General features: G+C 43.9%; 1 protein-coding gene across 1 annotated transcript; it reads right to left on the bottom strand.

The window, feature by feature from the left end:
* Positions 1-1,594: 1,594 nt before the first annotated feature.
* On the bottom strand, positions 1,595-10,405 carry LOC126039003 (uncharacterized). The gene is made up of 8 exons (XM_049801538.1): positions 10,366-10,405; positions 9,250-9,361; positions 8,457-8,601; positions 7,265-7,378; positions 6,539-6,683; positions 5,032-5,180; positions 4,405-4,544; positions 1,595-3,062 (listed from the first exon to the last, which is right to left on the bottom strand). Exons 2-8 carry the CDS (start codon positions 9,353-9,355, stop codon positions 2,941-2,943), a joined length of 921 nt encoding a protein of 306 aa, XP_049657495.1. The 5' UTR covers positions 9,356-9,361; positions 10,366-10,405; the 3' UTR covers positions 1,595-2,940.
* Positions 10,406-20,883: the final 10,478 nt, after the last annotated feature.

Genomic DNA, 20,883 nt, shown 5'->3' with positions numbered 1-20,883 from the left:
AGGAGCTTATTTGTGGGTGGCAAATGGGGGTTGGGGCTTGCTCAGCCTAATCATCTTGGGGCAGTTGCCAGGGGCTTTCTCACAGAGATATCTGCAAAAGATTGACTGGGTTCTGCTGCAGCACCTCATCAGCACCACTCAGGAAAGGGCCTCTGAGGCTCTCCTCACAGCTCATTTTGGAGGGATGAGAGCAGGATGAAGAGCAGCATCCAGCCCTGTGCCACCCATGGCAAGGTGGCCACGGGAAAGGGGCTCACACAGCTCCTTGCCAAAGCTGTTCCTCAGCTCTGGGGTGCACAGATGGACAGGGAGACATCCTCAACAAGCTCCCAGAAGTGCAAGGACCAGAACTGCACAAAGCCCTGAAGATGGGGGTACATGGTAACTTTAGAGAGGCACAAGGGTGTTTTCAATTTTACTCCTTTCCTAACCATCCCTGATACATGGTTTGCCTCTATTGCTGCCAGATGTGGAAATATCTGCGTGAGAACGGCTACCATAGCTCCATGCTCTTGTGCCTCAGTGGCAGGGGCCAGCTCAGAGCATGTCACTTGAAAGGTGAAGCACAGCCTGGTTTTTCCTTTATGTATCCTTTGGTACATACCTGCAATGACTTTCACCCATAATTTGCACTGTCCGCCTTCAGTTTCATAAGAGCTTTTTGCAATTCCCCAGTCAACCTCCTCTTTTAGCATCCTAAATAACTGTCCATCATCAAAATATCCCTTGGTTTTTAATGACTACATTATCCAGCCCAGGTCTAATGACACATGCCACCAGCAACCTCCCTTCCTGGAGAGAAACACCCCTCTATATTTCCTAGCTTTAATCACCTATGGGAAGATATTGCCTTTTATGCCATAGCTCTTAAGCTTCTTTAGAAGCCAGCAGCAATATAAAACAGTTCACCCTTACCTCTGTGCTTTAGAGAACTCAAACAGGTTGTGAGACACAACTTCCCTCTACAGAAGCCCTGTTGACTCTCCCCTGCTAATTTATGTGTTAATTGTATCCTGTGGTAGAATTTCTAGTCATTTGGCCAGTACAGACATCAGGTACAGACACAGAGAAAGCCACTGAAGGCTTTGTTCAATGTCCTGAGGAAAGACAGTGCAGCTGACCTGGTCCAGGAACTGTTTGCAAAGCCCTTGCTTAGGAGGATGCAAAACCTTCCAGGGCTCCCCATGCATTAACTACTCAGCTTGCCTGGACCCCTTAATCCACACACCAGTGGATTTAATACCACTGTATTAAAGAAGGCAGCTTATGGAGAGGCTGCTGGCAATTTGCTAGCTGGGCTCTTGGGAGGCAGAGCTTGTAAAATAGAAGTTTAATGAACAGAGTGCTAGGCAGAGGAGTTTAAAGTCATGCATAGGAATCTGCATCACCCAAGTCTCCGCCTCTAAGGTTGATGAAGGCATGATCAGTAAAAGCAGCTACACCCAGGAGCATCCCAGCAAGCAAAGGGCAGCTGGCTCCAACACAGGACCAAGGCCCCTGCAGAACCCAGGGCACAAGCGAGGCAGGAGCCAGGACAGTTGCTTTAGATAATTTATTACAGGGTTAGTGGAAGAGTGGTAGAATTCACCAATTTATTTGAAAATAAAACAACATAAGAGAAGGACAAGAAGAATTGCATTACATCAAGTTTGCTCTTTGTTAAATGTAAACAACAGCACATGTTATTTTGGAGGATTTTTTCTTTTGTAATAGTATTGCAAGATATTCAGCATCTGAAAGCACCTGCCATGTAGAAACACTTTCCAGACACCACTGAGACACCATCAACACTCAAGTAGGCACAGGAAATAGAGGCAGCAGGCCATTTCACTCAATCCACTCTTAGGCTTCTTCAAACCAACTCAGAAGCAGTGAAGCCACACGAGAAAGCACCAATCCAGGACGAATTTTTTTTTCTAAACAGGCTTCCTTTGAAGCAGCAGTCTTTACCGCAGATCAGGTATCATCTCGTCTGTACATCTAACCTCTTGCCAGAGTGGCTACAAACCACAGGAGCAGGAGGCATCCAGCCAGCACAAATTGGGCACTGCTGGCTCAGCACAGCTCAGGGAAAGGCAACCCACCACAACGCCTCATCTGTCTTACAGGCAGAGCAGGAAAAGCACAAATCTGCTGTTATTGTGGGTCCACAGAGGCACTGACATAGTGACTGACTTGACTGAGAAAAATCAGGAAAAACCAGAGCAGAGACCCATATATCCTACTGTATGCTGAAAAGTGAATGCATCTTTGGTTTCTAGAGCTACAACAGGCTCCAATAGGATGAAGGTTTGCAGAAGTATTCAGTCAGTCCTCCTCCCCTCCTTGGATATCAAACATCAGAGCTGACACCGCAAAGGTAGATCTCTGAACTTGTAATATCCGTCCCCATCATGAAGAGAAGGAGGGAAAGGAGCAGTTGCTGCCTGCAGGAGATCTGCTCATACCACCGGGGCTTGCAGACACCCAGCACTGAATGGCCAAAGGAATGACAGACCTCCCACTGCTCACCTTGACTCCCAGGGACAGTTCACTTAGAGCTACACTTTAAGAAAAATGAATTACCAAGGAAAGAATATGAACAACTGTCTGTGTGAGCCTGCCAAGTGCCTGTCAACAGCCCTCATTGCATTGGCAGGAGCAGAGTCACAGCTCCATCATCACAAAGGTATACAGGGCTGTTCAGCTGCAGGACCTTTTCCTGCACTGATTCAGAGTCAAAGCAAATGAAGGAGCATGCAGATTCAAGGTGGGGCTGTGAGTAGCTGATCTGAGGGAATGTGGGAGCAAGACAGGTTTGCAGACACAAGCCATACACATTTGGAATGGAAAGAAATAGTTACAGAAGAGCACAAGGCAATTGATACAGGAAGGAAGGACCAGCAGATGCCCAATTCTCTTTTCTCCTTTTAAAGGATCTGCCACAACATGCCAGAGGTCTCAGGCCACTGTGCCTGATAGGGCTGTGATTTCTGGTGCTTCCAGTGGTCTCTTACAGTGTCTCCATGCGACTAGTCCCAGCCGAACAGCAAAGATCAAGCAAGTCACTGCCAGCAGAACAACTAGAAAAGAAACACAGAAGCATATTAGTGCATGAAAGTCAGTGATTCTTGTCATACCCCAGCTCCCCAGTATAGGGGGCATTCAGGGAAAGAGGAAGAGAAACTCCCTGTATAGGAATCATTACCCCCCAGAGTTCAGACTTTCATGGCTATCCAGTTAAACTTGCCCAATGCTTCCAGGTCAAAGGGAGAGGGCTTTATAGACACAGGAATAAAAATTTATTACATTAACAAAACACTCCAAGAATAGTTCAATTATATAAAGAAACATGCAGTAGTTTGGGAAAAGCACATTCTCACCCTACCAGCCAAACAAGCTGAACCACTAAGAAAGAAGTTTTGGTGGTAGAAATGCCTACTGCAGGGACACAGCTGTCTGCCAGAGATCACACATACCTCCACATTCCTGGTGGCCATAACCACCAGGAAATGAGTCTCCAGTGCCCTCATGCCTTTGGCAGACAAGCTCTGCTAAGTCCTGCTTGGTGTTTTTAGGCATTACCAGGATCCAGCTGCCCTTACAGCACAAGGTTACATATACTGGAGTGGCTGCAATAGAGGTGTCAGTTTAGAAATTGGCTTTAGCCACTGGTATGTAACAGTGGGAAGCCTGAAGGATGGGAACATGCTCCCTTCTGCTGACCCTACTGTGGAAACAGGCATCTCAAACTGCTACAGCAGGATTCAGAGTTCACACAGCTCAGTCCATTTGTGCCAGCATAAAACTACTCACGATGGCATAGCTTTTGCCAGGCTGTGATTGTATGGTATTTGGACAGCTTAAGCCCTTTTACGATGGATGACTACACTCAACTCAGCTACAGTGGCCTGCAGCAACCAAATAATCCCAGGAAAACTTGTTAAGGCTAGCCTGAGCTCTGTAGAGGGGAGCATGTGCAGCGTTTTGCGTTGTGAAATTTAGACACAACCCCTCCTTGGGTCAGAAACTTACACACTGCTCCTATATCCCAAATGATATAGGGCAAATGGATGTCCACAGCCTTCATCCCAGCCCCACTCTTCCTCTGGTCTGCCCTGCATCAGATGGAGCTACCAGCAGAGGACCCAAGTGGATGGTGGAGAATTGTAGGGCAAACATTGCACCAGGAAGTGAATTTGAAGCAACGCAATGTTTGAATCCAGCCCCAAGGCTCCTGGACAATGATTTCTGCTCTACTCTTTACTTTGCAGAATGAATACCTTCTAATAAATCCTTAGTTCTGCTTTTTATAAATATACTTCAAGAGGCAAGTCCATCTTTCTGCCCCTAATAGACAGGAAAGATGTGGAAGTGTTTACTGGCTGCCTTTTCCAAGAGCTGGAAACAATCTAAAAGGATCACCTATAAAAATGCTGTGTGTCATCGGGGATGAAAATGAGAAGTTCTTGTAGGCACTGCCAGTCAGAGCTATTATCAACACTGGGTAGACTGTAAGGTTATAGCGGACATACTTGTCAAGAACAAAGTTTTCTAGATAAAACCTGTGAAGACAAAGACACCAAAGTAAGCATTTTCTCTGTACATTTTTCCCCATAGAAAGTTTAAGAAATGAATTGGACAAAGAGGGGGTTTTTTGCAGGCCAGTTTGGACCAGAGTCCAAAATTGTTCATTTACTAAAATTCAGAAGATTAATTAAAAAATTATCTAAGGTAAGTTTCAGGAAAAAATAAAGCCATGTTTCATATGTTTTCCATATCAAGCCCTCACCTGCAGGGCAGGCTGGGCTCATGCAAGTCACAGCAACCTGTTCCTGACCCACAGCATGTGCTTACTGGCATTGCTGAGGGTCAGGGAAGAAAGGCTCTGCCCAGACTCCAGGTTCATGTGCCATGAATTATAACAGAGTCCTTTGTACACTGTGTTGGTAAAGGGACAGACCATGAATGAATTGGGACAGATAGTCCAACTCATTTGTGAGGGGTGGAAGGGGTCTTTCAGGCTTGGTGGGAACCCATGAGATTGCTTACCATATTACTAGGTCAAGAGCAAGGATGCTTAGAGAAGCAGTTGTTGCTGTCTCATTGGACACATTCCACTTGTAGATCAACACAATGGCAAAGTTCAGCAGAGTGGCAATGGTGGTCCATGTTGCATACAGTGCCAGCCCATTCTGGACCTGCCACATAGCACATCAAGATGACAAGCAGTAATAAAAAAGGTAATTCCTAGTTGTCTTTTGTGACCTGTAGGTCCTGGGCAGTTAAGCCAGCCTTCTGGACCTAGCTGCAGAGGAAGTCCCTCAACATGGAGAAGAGTTGAAGCCTTGGAGCCCCCAAAGTACTCCTGAGAACCACCACAGTGGCAGCTGCAGAATTCCCTGTACAAAGCCCTCCAACCCCAGCAAGGAGTTCCCATCCGCACCCCAAAGCACACAGGCTGCCTGGCTGCCCAGCCCAGTTGCTGCAGGTTGCTGTAACTGGCAGAGAGAACAGTTTTCTTGAATCTCAACCACCTCCCAGCAAACCTCTTTGCCACATGGAGCCTCCAGTAGGCAACATCAAGGGCTGGAGTCACTCCTGAGTGAGGATTGGAGAACCCAGCTATTCCCCTTTCCCTGTGTTATATTGGTGTCTCAGGAAACGTAATAGAAGGGTGTCAAGAACAGAGCCCACTCCCAGTTTGTGCCAAGATATGTAGACACATTTCCAGCAGGGTTGATAGGAACTTTCCTGTGCAGGGCCTCTCAGCTTTGCAGGCTCCCTCTCCACTGAAAACCCTCCTAGATCCTTGGATGGGCTTTTTCAGCTGACCCACTTTCTCACTGAGCAATGCCATCATCAAGCAAAGGAACCAAAGGTGGTTAAAGCACACACAGCAGCCATGGGAGGAACTGCAGCACAAGGTGTCCTGGATGGGGAGTAAGGGATCTGGGTGGCAGGTTTGAGCTAGGAGAGGCACAGGGAGTGATGGAGTATTAGCATGTTTATCTTATTTTCTCTGTGCAGTTTGCCAAACACACACCCACTCTTCTCGGGAGAAAAGTCATTTTCTTTCAGAAGTTGGCAAAACTCAGAAAGGCAGCTGTATTTGAAGCCTTGAGCAGTGCATACTTGCCCATATAAGAACTATATAATTCTTTGTAGTCAGATACCTGGGACATCACCATCAGCTACAGCAATAGAAGCCACCCTTAGCAATGGCTTTTCCCTCTGCAAGAAATATTGTTCACACTCCACACAAGTCCCTTGTTCACACAAGTCTGGGCTGAAGTTTTCATACTTCACTGAAAACTTCATTCTGTAGCAGCTAGAGAAGTACAAGGGATATACCTTGCTCTGAATCATGCCCATGATGTCTGATCAGAAACAGATGTAATTAAGCCCATATGCACCTGCAGCAGGCATAAGTTAAAGTCAGGGCAGAAATCTTCCCTTACTTACCTTCTGCCATCGAGTCTTTCATTCTTGATACCTTCAGCACTGCACAGAGGTTTTTAGCATTTACTAACAGCACAGCTTCCCAAATGCCACTTACTAGGATGCGGATGAGCCAGAGCTCAGCTTTATGACCCTTCACAAGCCACAAGGAATGGATGCTCAAGGCTTGGTGTGAAATGAAGAGAGAGGCACACGTGGTAAAAATGAGAGCGGCCAGGAACACCAGGGCTGGTAGGAGGTATCTAGGACAAAGAACATGCATGCATACAATACGCAATACATTTTTTTCAGTGGTGTCACAATGCCTTAATTCATAGCTTTAGTGTTTGGCCTTTACTGACTTCAAGTTAATCAGCCTTTAATAAAGGTAATCACTACATGTAGCCCTCATTTTGACATACTGCTGGTTTACTCTATTAATCACTAAGTTATTTTCCTGACTGCAACTGATTTCTTCACCTCTTGACAGTTGTGCTTTTATAAGCCTTTCATGACCATGATTCTGAAAACAATCCAAGGCAAGGAGCTTAACTGTATTTATGAAGAGAGGCATGGTTCCTGTCTTACCTGTGGAGAAAAACACATGGAAGAACAGCAGCTTTGAGGAAACCTTAGACTTCAATAACTGATCCACCTCATTTTTTGCAAGATGAAAACTTTGTGCAAAACCCCCAAACTTTTACAAAGGCTGCCTTTCCCAAGGCTTGCCATAGAGTTTTACAGGTGTGATTAAGTGTTCACACACAGGGGAAAGGGCAAAATGAAGTATTGAGCCAGTCCCAACAAAAGGGTTAGAAGGCATTTGTAACAAAAGGCAACTTACTCTCGGTCCCACAGAAAAAGCCATCCAACATTGAGGCCATTGTTCAGAATCCACGCCACATAAAAAGGTATTGGCAGCAAGTCTGGCTTTATGTAGACACATCCAAGTTCATTCCTGCCAGGAAAAGTGGGTATGGAGAATGGAAAACAATGCCTGCCTTTCCTGGCCTCATTTTCCTCATACTAACAGGGACCCTACATTAGAGTTAAATATTTCAGCTTAAATCAGACTCTCTCCTCCGCATCCTTCTCCGACACAATACATTCCCTGTGGCTTTCCCCATCAGGACACTGTCCCATGGTACAGAACTCCTTGCTGGTCTCTGCGCCACTACAGATTTAGTGGGTAGTAAGGATTGCTCCACAGATGCTGCAAAACCTGTGCCACTGGTGGTGGTACCAATGGCATGGTCATGGGATTCTAGCCCAGTTCCTGGGGAAAAAGGCTTTTGGGATGATAGTGCAATTGCATATGTGTATATGTTGTGTGTGCATACACATAGGTGTATATGGACTTGATCACTTGTACAAACGCACACTTTGTTCTTCCTTCAACCTTCAGCATTGGCCAGTACCAACTGAGTGACTTCTTATAAGTCATGTGAAAACAGCAGATACACAAGACAAACTAAGCAGTCCATGGTCCCTCTCAACAGAAGACCTGCAATGTAAGTCTACCCCACAGAAGACATCACAGAATATTACAGATATTGCATGGTCCTGCATGAAGCAGTTATTGATCTCATAGCCCCAGGAAAAGCTTCAAGTCCAGTTCAGTGACCCAAGAGACTTCCCAATGCCAATTCTCTGATCTCTAACAACAAGTAACATAAAAGCATTAGCTCCATAATTCATTAATTTTGCCCATGTGGATTCTCAGCATCTAGCAGCAGGTAAGTGCCACTAGTGGATAACTCTGTCAGATGACATGAATCAGTGGAAAACAGGCCTCAGAAGTTTACCTGCTTTGTAACATGTCCACACATTAGAACCATTCATACACACCTCGAAATTGCTTCCCAGCTTTAGATGCTGAACCTAAAAGATGCTCCAGCAGCAGACCTTCAGCATATCAAATCAAGAGGAATTGCAGTGGGTTTACTCTGACTAGAAACCCCAGAAAAGGGAGTAAGACTGAGCTACAGAAAGGAAGAGCCACTGTCCCTCATTTATACCATAAGCAGGGAAAATACCTTCGACAGATCCCTGACAAGGCGTAGAGAAGCCAGGCAAGCTGCCAGGCATAAATGACATTCCAGATGAGGAAAGTCCAGCCAGCTGGTGTGAAGTCAGTGTTGTACTTCTCCGAGATATTTCCAGGGGTTGTCCTGAACAGACCTGTGGTGGTGAATGTTATTGCAGGCAAAAGCATTACCACATACCAAGGATGGGGAAAGACTGCTGGTTTCCCTCACCCTCCAATCTTCCTCAAAGCTTAGTCCATACTTCAATGGATCCAAGGGAGATGAGAGGATGCCCTTGGTGAAAACAAGTTGTGTGCTGCAGTTGGCTTCCCTTCAGCCAGCCATTATGGGATCATTGTCCCTATGGGGAACCCTGAGCACCTTCCCTCTTATGCAGAACCAGAAAAGCCAGTTGCATGTGAAAGCCAGAGAAGCACAGTGTCCATTTCTGACAGGTTCAGCTGGGTAGCATTCAAGCCAAGCACCACTGCCCTCTACAAACCCACAGCAGCAGCCTGAACAGCTTCCACCAGTGATACAAGGGCAATGTATGCAAAGATTGCCTTTCACCTGCCACTAGATCCAGGTTCACCAGGGACAAGACCATTTACTTGGATTTCAAGGGACTGGATAGGGCTCAGGCACCTGGAAGATGCACCAGCTACTTCTGCCTTTCACAGATCAAGGTGTATTTGGAGAAGTAATGAGGTAACAGAGCTATCCCATCTAAAGACACCTTATATCATTAAATGATATAATGCACAAAATCCACTTCTGAGCAAAGACAATTTTCATGTATTACCTTTGAGTATCCCAGTGGCATTTCCAGCATTCAGTATCACCATGACTGTGAACGTAGCCAGAGACAGAAACACCACCAAAATCTTCAGCTTGTGTATAGCATCCATTTTACCCTGCAACAAATTAGAGATATTGTTTGGCTATCCTAATATATGCCTGAGTTTGTTCCACATGCAAGAGGTTGTTTTAGAAATAACATTGTAAATTCCCCAGTTTTGACTGCAGACTTATTTGTGGTGTTTTCATAAGAACTAAAGAGGCCTTGTGTGGGCTAGTAGCATCTTTGTTTGAAACAGCATCCTCTTGACAGCAGCCAGTGTCAGCAGCCCAGAAAATAGCCTAAAACCAGGGCAAGCAGTTGATACTTTCCCAGAATACTCTTTCAACAGCTCAGGGTTTTCTAGTAGTAGTGTCTTTAATAGTGTCTCATGAGTTTAAGACTGTAAACTCTCCAGATCCATGAAGTAATCCAATGATCTGGGAAAAAACTGCCTCAGTGTCTGAGATTGTCCATTAACCTCTACCAGCCCCTAGCACTGCAGTGGCTGGAGACCCCCATACAAGTTTCAGATTGAGAGCAAACACTACAAACACATGGGAAGGCTGCCTGGGTTCTGGACAGCCCTGACCCACAGAAGTAAAGAGGCCTTGTTAATTTGCAGAACTGAAATGGGAAGCCATGGTTTGCCCAACAAGCAGCCTGCTCTGCCACCACCCATCCCTTACTGGCATAGCACAAGACACATAGCTCAGGTTTGCCTATGGACATATTGCAAAGGTTTTAAGGTCTAAATAATTAGTGAGCAAGTGTAAATTAGCAAGCAATCGTAAAAACAATCCCAGCTTATCTTACATCACTATTGCAGTTTTACTGAAGCAAGCAGGCCTATCAATTTTGTCTGCTTTAGGAAGGAAATATGAGAACATTAAAGTCTTGGCTTTGCAGCCATGTGCCTTTTAGTTCAATATAGCTTTTCACATTTACCTCTCTAATCCTATAACTCCTACAAAATAACTTCTTTTCATGGTGGTATTATCTCCTCATCTACTGGCTGCAAATAATATTTAAATTCTTTAGCAAGTCTCAAGGACTTTATAGAATTTACAATCTACATACTACATTTTTTCCAAGGTTTTTTAAGTAGTGACTTGAGCTCTCCCAAGTGATCTCCAATAGTCCACCATTTGTTATATCAAGGAAAAGTTCTGTGCCACCTGTAAGAGTAAGCATACATGCATCCACACTATAGGCAACAGCTTTATTTCCCCTCACAGCTCAGCACTTGAGCTGCCTTCTCTATACAACAGCACTTCAATGCCTTCCAGTGCTGGCAGGAATAACCACCAAGTTGTTCCAAGTTGCTCAGTGTTGAACTAATAAATTCCAGTTTCCACTTCAGTGGATGGTTTTATAGATCCAGGCTTTGTTCATGGACTGAGCTGCATCCAGACACATCACAAGGAAGTAGGAGGGGAAATTGTTTTCTGTAAATCCATACAAGCTTTTCCCTTTTCAATTCCATCTAAACAGAAAACCACCTTTTTTTAAAATTAAAATCCATCTGGAAGAACTCATTTAACTCAAGATATCAAATCCCAGTTAGAATTATGTCAGTCAAATGCAAAAACAAATTAGTGTTTTCAACAGATACACTGTATTAGCAAATTCTGAAAAAATATCCACTTGTACTATTGAAGTTATCATTTCTGGCTTGGGAAATAAGTGACTTGCAGATTTCTGAAAGCCAGGAAAATGTAGGAGGGAAAATATCACTGTACACTTGTCCTATTCTTACATTCTTTCCTTGAACACTGACTTTTGGCTACTCTAAACCAGCACGTGGGACTAGATGGTCCTTTGATCTTACTGTCAGGCCAAACCTATGTTCTCCTGACAGTCCTATAATTGAATTCAGCACCACATTTCTTTATTAGCATATTTGGAGGAGGCTCGATTACACAGCTTCAGAGAAACCCATACTTGTTTACAGAAGTCTAGGAGGAAAGCATTATTTTAAAAGTGGTCGATAGTTTTACTGCTGTCTCTCACCTCCTGCCTCCCTAATTTATTGCCAGCAATAAACATCTGTAACATTTCCCTGCCTGCAGTTATCACTCAAATACCCTTTAGAAGAACCAGAAATATTACTCACAAGGATCTACACAGGCTTTTTGGCAGCATCTTACACCTGTAGTTCAGCTACCACCAGCGCTGGGGAGTATCCACCACTCAACCTTATCTAAAGAGATTTTATACAACTTTCAGCAGATTAATAATCATGCATTATTAAAAAAAAGTCACAGTAGTTAGACATGCTTTCCATCTGCTGCAGCCTCCAATTGGCTTAAGCCTTCCAAAACCAAGCACTTATGCAAGAGAAATGTGATTACTTAACAAGGGCCTTTTATAACAGCTGGAGCAATGCACACTCCCAACTTGCTGGGAGACAAAAGCTAATGAGTGCATGCTCTCAGGCTCTTGCCTGCTTCATCCTTCCCTAACTCTGCCACAAGGAGGGAAACTCACCACTCCAGTGCAAAATATTGCATCTCAATCATAGCCAGGGCAGCACTCCTGTGTGGGAGAATGAACACTTGGAGGGGTAGCTGCAGAAACAGCCTGCAGTTGGGGTTTGGGGAAGCTGGAGATGTAACACATCGCAAGGTCTGGATCTTCTGAGCAACTACAGATCTTCCTATAGCCCCAGAGGAAGCTGAAAGCTGAGCTTCTCTCAGGACTTGGCACTCAGGGGGAATTTTATAGTGTTACACATTGTATAGGTACAAGTAACTTCTCTTGCACAGCAAGCACATGTATAGTAATCCTGTGTTTTTATATTTCACGTCTATTCCTTGCAGTGCAGCACATAGTCTGTTGAAAAAATCCCTGAACCTCACAGCTGGGCTTTAAGTAATTTCTAGACCTGAAGGACTCTAGAAACCCCAGGGAGAACCTTCCTGATGTCAAAACCAGAAAGGAGGGACAGGTGAGAAGGTAACCCCAAACCTGAAGTTCTAAACAGACTTTTCCAAGATTTTTTTTTAAGAGATTGGTTTCAAGCATATTGCACAAGTAAATTTTTGTTTGCAGATATGGAAAATGCTCCTGCCTCCCACTGCAAGCCAGTCCCACAGAAGCAGAGCAAGCCCCACTAGCTGATCTGTCTCCACCTGCATCTCTGCCCACTACAAGACTGCAGTCTCACCACATCCACTCCTCTCATTTTGTATTTCTGCTTGTTTCCCCTCAAATTTAGACTATTAAAGCCAGCTAAAAATATGCTTCAGCATCAAAATGGTATTTATCTTGTGCAACTACAGTGCCTACCAAGCAGACAGTCTTGCTGGGGATTCCTCCATGTCAAATAAAGGCAGTGAATAAACTAGCACCTATCCTCACCCATTAGAGGCAACATCACAGGGCTAGGTATGAACCCTGCTAAGGCTTCCTTGGCCTTTGGGGTAGGGGTACAAAGCCTACATGAATACAGATTTGCCAGATGTGGGGAAGGGCAGGGCATCCAGCCAGTACTGCCACTGGCTACCTTCTCAGTGTAGGTCTGAGGTCCACCCTTTGAAGGTATTCTGATGAGGAAACCAGTGGCTTAAGTATGATTATTTCATATCAGCCAGACAATACATCATGCTCTACACACTGATCACAGACAAGAACAGCTCATACATAACCTGTTCCTTGAAGAAAACCAAGTCCTAAGCTTACAGCATGGTGACATTAGCACCTTCCTCTCCTTTTTTCACTTTGTGTATCCCCCCCCCCCCGATATGTACAGTGACTCTCCCCATGTCCTAGAAACTGCCTTTGGGTTACAAGTTTATAAGCACTGTTACAACAAGTGTGGTCTGAAATACAAGCAGAACCATTATGTACATCATATGGTCCTCTCTTCCTGGTATATTAAAATCTACAATGCACTTTTTCCACACTGGACCATGTCTTATTCATGGCTCACATATATATAGTATGTATATATGCATATATGTTTTTACTTATCAGATGGTCCAAACGACCTCAGCACAATGTCAGACATTACATTTTCATCCAACAAATGGGTGGTTTGAAATTCTTCACTTAATACAGTCCACTATCTTACACACAACTGTTAGGCAGAGCTGATCAGGTAGGTCCATGCTGATCTAAATCCAGGGCAAGTTCTGCATGCAGGAAACATTGGCCAGGTCAGAGAACCGACAAACACTTTGATGTCCCATGTTCTTGCTGGTTATTTCAAAATGCCTCTGTCCTAGAGTGAGACAACTGGAAGCAATGCCACCATAGCTGTGGGCTTATCCTCTTGCTGCAGTAAGCCTGGCAGAAGCTTTAGGCCCACATTCTGGGTTTGCACAGTTATTTTTTCAGAATAAACTGCAACACAGGCCTTGGATAAAATATTCAAAATTATTTTATCATGCAGCTCTACAGAAATCCCTAAAGTAAGTTTGTAACATACAGAGGAATGTACTCAGTGCTTAAGTGTGCTAAAACTGAATAGCTCTTGCTTTGCTAGGCTGCACAGCATTGCCAAAACTGGGAATGCTCAAGTACAGCTACAGCTCTACAATACCAGTGTCAAACTCAAAGCAAGCATTTATGGAAAGGCCCTATCGTTCTAGTATATCTTCACTGAAAGAACTTTTAGACTTATGTCTTCCACGTGGGTTTCAGTTGAATATCCTTGCTGGCCTGTTGAGGAAAAAAATTGTATTGTCAGATAAGTGACAAATGCAGTTATATACATTTCAGCCAAGAAACAGCTGTTAACATTTGTATGCACAAAGCATGATACGATCCACGTTCACAAAAAGATGTGTCTTGAAATGAAGATACCCAGGAACAATGCTGAACAAAATCACTGGAACCAATTCCACAACACAGCCAGTGTTCAATACTTTTGAAGACAAGCTGCTTTGAATAAAATATCAGTTTGTATTCACCTGGGTCATGATAGAGGAAGATAGTTTCCAGCCAACAGTTATTTTACCACCATGGCAGTTTTCCACTGATAAGCAGAGGAAAATACATACTCTTCCTGTATTACCAAAAAATCTTTAAGAAGGGTCTATCTTTAGATCCCTCATTTTTAAGTTTTGCAGTGCAAAAAAAATTAGGAAAAAAGTTGCTTTTCAAGAAGAGATCTACCATGCCCACCCCTCTCCATACACACTCCCTTCAGCACCATGTTATATTCCACCAGCATCAGTACACCTCAGACACCAGTTCACATGGAATAGTGGGACTGGTTGCAACAGGACCACAGCTCTGCTGTCATTCCCCCGTGGACTAGAAAGCAGTGTAAGCATTTACAAGGTGCTGAGCTAGCATGAGCAGACTTTGCACTGGAATTAGTGTCCTGCTGACAAGAGGAAGATCCTCTTTTTTTCTTTTAAACATGAATCTTCCTGCTAATAGCTGAATTAAGACATTATGAGCATAGATAGTTTTGAGTCCCAGCACAGAAAGGGGAAGCCAATTGCTTTCTATCTAAAGGGACCACTGTGGAGGCCCTGCCCTCAAAATAAACTCATTTTGCACAGTGCAGGAACCAAGACAAGTTCATCCATGGGCAGCTCACACACTTAAAGGCACACACCATCATTTGCAGGAAACTCCAGAAGCAAAGCACCAGAAAAACCACTTTTCCTCACCAAGGAAGACTCTAATGTCATCTAGGACAGAAGCATTTCTTCTATCTGGAAACCAGCACAAATAGTTGAAAAAAGCTAGTGCCAGGGTAGTGGTTATATTTACTTCCAGCCCAGGAACTCAAAATAAAATAGCCTATGAAAAGGAGATGGTCTCAACACCAAAGGATGCGCACAGGCAGGGAAGAGCTGGCCTGAAAAGCTGAGTCCCAGATGCAGATGTGAGATGACTGATACAAGTCCTTGTCCCAGATGCAGCCACCAGCAGGGAACCCTGGTTCAAGTCAGAAACTCTCCTTGCCCTGACCCACTCTGAACTACATGTAGGACAGCCATCACAGCTACCCTGAACACCTCCCCAGCAAGGCAGGAGCTCAGCAACTCCAAACCAGACCAAAGCCTTTTGTCCCCATCAGCAGCAATGACTGGTTTAAATCCAAAATGCATTCTGCACACTCAGAGCTCCAGTTTAATCTTTACAGCCACTTGCTTTAACTCCAGCCTCTCCAAATGTGCCAGGCAAACTGGCACCCAAGAGTCAGCATCTGCATTGAAAATAATTTCCAGGCCAAGTTCAGCAAGTGTTGACAACCAAATATACTAATCTTCTAACAACAGATCAAGATCCTAATCTTGCTGTGGGTTAATCTGGGTGCCTTCAGTGCCAGGGATTAGCCTTTCTACACTGCTAGAAGGGATGGGATTTGACCAGACACACTAGGATGGGCACACAGTGGAGAGGATCTGTGTTAGCAATCCCCTTTGGGTATTTTAAGAAGGAAAATCATCTGATTATTGTTGGAGAACAGAACAGATCCACCCTTTGGCAGCAGGGAAATGTCCCTAAGTTTGAGGGAACAAGAATAGTGATAGGAATCCACTACCCGCTTATTTTCAACCAGACTTTAAGGCAGCTGCCATGCTAAAATTCATTGACTAATCTCCAAATCTTTTCACCGAGCTCTAGATTAAGGACATTGTTGTAAGCATTTAAGTAACTCAAAACTAACCCCTGTCCCACTCCAGTGAGAGAAAGAGCAGAAAAAAGACAATGCAATTCTGTCTTTAAGCTAAACTTTGAGACAAACAACAGAAAGTGTTCTCCCCAGATGATCTCACTTACTGGTTAAGTATTGGTAAGTTTGCCTTCTTCAAGGGCAGCCCAAGAGGCAGCAGCAGTGTCTGGCAGGCAGCATCCACAACATCAGACTGGAAGCACAGCAGCAGGCAGCACTTTCTGGAGCTGGCAGGCAGACTACAGGTACAAGAAACCAGAAACTCACCTGTGCCACCCACCCCTTCAAATAGGATGACTGTGAAGAGATGACAAAACCAGCAGAGTTAAGCAGGGGTGAACAAATACACATTTATATGGCTTGATACCTCCATTTTGTAAGCTTTATTTTATTCAATCACATGGCACTACTGCTGCTCACAGGACTCCCCCGTGTCACTGAAGGAGTGACACACAACCAACAGCATCCATTCAGTACTTTCTTTGGCCAGCATCACTTCTGTATCCTTATTGATTTTAAGAATACAGACATATTTGCCTCCTGGGTAGCTTTTCTCTGCCCTTACTGCTATCACCCCTGAATGCTCCACAAGCATTCCCCCCCACCCCCCCAACTCCATGAGAAAGAGCAAAAGGCACCCAGGAAAGAAGCCCCTTGCACTGACAGCAGCACAGCATGTGTCTATAAGCCCTCAGTGGGTATAGATAGCTATTTTGCAGAGTCCACGTGGCCACCCAGTGTGGTCAGGAACAGAGACAGACAGGAAGGGAGAAAAGGCACCTGGATTATAGTCAGAGCACAAGTTTTTCTGACTTCTGGTAGAGCAGAGAGCTGCCTTCATTTTATAGCTACAGCATCCAGGTCAGCAAGAACCTCTCGCACAGAAAGCCTGCTTTGTAACTTGGGTGGCCTGATTTTCTTTATAGCATTTTGTGGCACTTTATATGTTTAAATGCAGAAGTGTCACCTATAATTGACAGCATACAATGCATCTCTCAAATGGGCAACATGCATCTCAATATGACCATCTAGAAAATGAGAAACAATACAAACACTTTGATTGCGGTAGTTTTCCTACAAAAGGGCAGCATGAAGCTTAAACAGACAACTTCAATTCGCAGCAGTTGAGTGCCTGACTTTAGCATGAATACTCCTTTAACATAGCAATTTTGCAATTTAATTATCAAGATATTATTTTAAAGGCAACTGGAGTATATATAAAATGCCATCACATGGCTATATATCACCTCCTACATGAATCATTAGCAGAACTGGAACATTTAGTTCCATCACTGTGGGAAATTAGTAGAACAAAACTCAGTCCTAGACCTTATAGACAGGGAAGGTGATTTTTACTAAAAAGAATTCAGTAAGTTGATTCTACCCACTCTCCCTCAACATATTTGCATGCACAGAGCTGTGTCCCTCAGTCTAGCCAGGATCACCTGTGTGCAGCAGGAAGCACATGTGATAACACCATCACCACCTCACTGCATGTCCTGGGCTCCTCTATTTTTGGATGCATCTTTTATACCCTTTAGCAGTGGATACTACAATCTCAAGCCTCACTGTCTTGCCTCACCCTTCAAGAGTTTCAGGTAAAACTGAGTCTTCTGTTATCCTTATCTAGATATTTCACAGCTTCAGTACTGCTGGTCATCATCTTGTCACCTTATTTCTAAGACCTCAATTTGGTTTTTGCTTTTTGTTTCTTCACATGAAACACATGGGGTGGCTCTGCAGCAATACATGCCACTCCTTTAACTCTTCATCTGCTGTTTTTCTGGTCTCTTCAGCTGTGCATTTCCTTTCACACCAATATTAGTATTTCTGTCAAAAAACTCTACATCAGGCAGGTCTTAATCACAAGATGCTGGCACAGCTAATACAAGTCAAAGCTGCTAGCTTTCTGTGGACCAGGCCAGGGGACAACCTTGGCAACAAATTACACAGCTTTTGGCTGGCCATACAGGTATATGGACATTGAAGATTTCAGCATATTGTGGCAAATTTCAGACAGCAGTCTCTAAGTGGTTCTCATGTGTATATATTACCATACAAGCTTCATTCATCGTCTTTCCCATATCCCTCATCCTTCCTTGTGCATCCACTCAGTGCACATCTGTCTCAGTTCTCATCATTCCACACAATTGCCCCATCTCCTTCCTCTTAGGGAAAATACCTTTTCTAAAGGCTGTTTCTGCCATCCTCTACCTTCTCCTCTCCCACAGGAAGGATGTGCATAAGGATTTTCAGACCTATAACTTGACAGAATTATTTGGCTACTTTTCACAAAGGCAAAAAAGCACACCCTTTGCTCCAGGTTGATCTTCTAGCCAAATTCCCAGGCCACCTTTCAGAACATGGGAGTGTTAAAATAATTAGACAGCTATTTCTGTCAGAAATTTAAGACAAAACATCAGTTTCCTCCTAAACTTCATCAAAAACAGCGAGATGTTTTGTATTATAACTTCTCAGAAAAGAGCAAGCCTAAGGCAAGCAAGAAACAATGGAAAACAGCAGTAACAAGGGAAAACTGGAGCCAAAGAAGACATTTTGGTTAAGTCATAAATGAAGAAAGGGAGCTCTAGCAGGAAGCATAAGGAAGCCATAGCTGTAAACAATGTTGTCATTTTGGCCTACACGAAATACATTTATTAATGAAGACATATATGCACACCCATGTATGTAGATCCTCACAAAGTGCTCTGCAGCCTCTCCAGGGTCATGCAATACACTGCTTTTCTCACTCAAGCTGGAGACCAAGCATGCCCATGGAAAGCCAGTTGGAGACAGGGGCTTTACATCTCAAGGTGGTGAAACGCTGCTTCTCACAGAGGGGTTTTTTTCAGCCTACAAAGGTTCCTGGGCCCCACCACACACCACTTGAGACCTGCCTATTCCTGCACAGGTAGTTAAGGACCTACTCCCAATGCATCTGGTGATTTGGGGTTACTTCTGTTTTGGACCTGAGGTGCCTTAGAAGAGGCTTATTCTTTGGAGTGTCTGGAGTTCCTTCCTCAGATAACACAAGAAGGTGTCTAAAGAACAGGCATCCAGAAAGGTTAGCAGCAAGATTGGCTACCTCTTTTGAAAACCACTAGCAGCAAACTAATGAGGACTAAGCTCCCACAGTGTCAGAAAAAGCCAAAGAGAGTCCCAGCCCTGTGCACCTTGGGAAGGCAGCATCAACTCCACAACACCAGCCTCTTACCATATTTTCCACTGAACACCGAAAACCTGTTGTCTTAGTCCAAACACCCTTCAGGGTTATCATGGTGTTACTTTTTGCAACTCAATCTTCAAAGCAGTGCCCGCCCTTCCTCCTTTTCTTCCTTCCTACTAATTAGTTTTTAGTGAAACTTAATGTGTTAGCAGTTTTGATCTGGTTATTCTGTTGAGACTTGTCTGGAGTCAAAATCCACAAAACCTCAGTAGTGCCATCAATGCAAGCTCACTCTCATGCCTGGGAAGCTAGCTGAACTGCCATCTCTGGATAATATGGCAACATCCTTTTCTTCTGCATTACAGCTTCCAAGTGTCTGAAAGTGCCATCAGCACAGGCCTTTGGTAGCCTTACAGCCTAAGGCACATTACTGGCATGTAGTGTGAACCATACCTAATACAGGTGGCTGACCAGTCAATCCCCACACCTCTTTTGTCAGCATTACAAGCTCAGACCATCACACAAATTGAGGCATATCATGGCTTATTTTGTTTTAAAGTCTGTGGAAATGACAGTGTCAGGTCCTCTAGATCTACACAGCATCATTCTCAATAAGTGTATTTTTTTTTAAGACACAGAAAGGTTATTACTGCAAAAGAGATTATTTATAGGCTACATAATCTGCCAGTCTACCACGTGGCCCTGCAAAGCTCCTATGTATAAACACTAGCAGATACAAACCCCACTTTGAGCAACTACCTGTAAGCAACTGGTAATCAAGGAGAATCAGGGCTAGTATTAATTATGAAAATACTTGCTCTGACCACAGATACTTTCTTGGATACCTCACCAACAATGTGAGAGGCAGAGCACATGAATTCCAGCTTTAAAATTAGGAAATGCACACTGAAGAAAGCAAACCTCAACAGCAACAATTTTTTTTCTGCAGGGTAAAATAGTCCACACTTGACATGCAAGACTGTTTTCTTAAGTGGGTTTGAACCACAACAGCTTGTGTTTCCCTTCCTAATGCATTCATCCTTTGTGGCAAGTGTAGTTCAAACCTACCTGTTACAGTAATAAAACAAAGTAATAACAACTACATTCATCATTCATTATGATGAAAGGACAATCTGTCATGGCTGGATCACATTATATCCATGTAGGCTATAAATCTCCTCTAACTTAACTCACCATAAAAAGAGTGCTTACCCAATCAGAGAAAGCTACTGAGCCACAAGCATGCTCTCAGGACATGCAAGTGTTTTCCAGGAGCATATCTCTCACTTGACAGGATTCAGCTGAAAGGAGAACCCTGGGTGATATGGTACAGCAGTGAAAGCCTTCTTTTGCAATATACCATACAACAGAAAGTGGAAGTGTTTGAAAGAAGAGAATTCCAGTTTTGCTGGAGGAAGAGGCATCACAATCACTTAAACTCTTAATATTAAAAGCCATTACTTTATGCATTCACACCCTATGCACACCATACTGAAGAAGCTCCACTTCCAAAGGCTGCTCCAGCTGCCAGATACACCTTTTATACATTAACATCTACATCCAACAGAAAAGGAAATTAATATTTAAAACCAAACAAAACCCCTCAAAGTCTCAGTAGACTCTCCTACCTACACCATCCTGGCCATCAGCAGGAGGCTATCCAGATACACCAGCAGGATCTCCACAAGTACTGATGGTTGACTCAGATCCCTGGATGCACAGCACCAGAACAGCCCTGCTACATTTCAGCTCTCCCAACCATCAGTGAGAGACAGACTTATGCCCAAAAGGT

The sequence above is a fragment of the Accipiter gentilis genome, chromosome 5 (genome assembly GCF_929443795.1).
Source record: "Accipiter gentilis chromosome 5, bAccGen1.1, whole genome shotgun sequence".
In the NCBI taxonomy this organism is placed as follows: domain Eukaryota; kingdom Metazoa; phylum Chordata; class Aves; order Accipitriformes; family Accipitridae; genus Astur; species Astur gentilis.
Note: the sequence above shows the minus strand (reverse complement) of the source record. Positions and strands in the feature narration are given on the sequence as shown.

Excerpts from the sequence above, each read along its gene's own strand:
- LOC126039003 (XM_049801538.1), bottom strand. The coding sequence starts at position 9,355 with ATGGATGCTATACACAAGCTGAAGATTTTGGTGGTGTTTCTGTCTCTG. Across the intron at positions 8,602-9,249 it reads TGCCACTGGGATACTCAAAG|GTCTGTTCAGGACAACCCCT; the intron begins GTAATACATGAA and ends TCACCACCACAG. Across the intron at positions 5,181-6,538 it reads TCTGGCTCATCCGCATCCTA|GTCCAGAATGGGCTGGCACT; the intron begins GTAAGTGGCATT and ends GCTATGTGGCAG.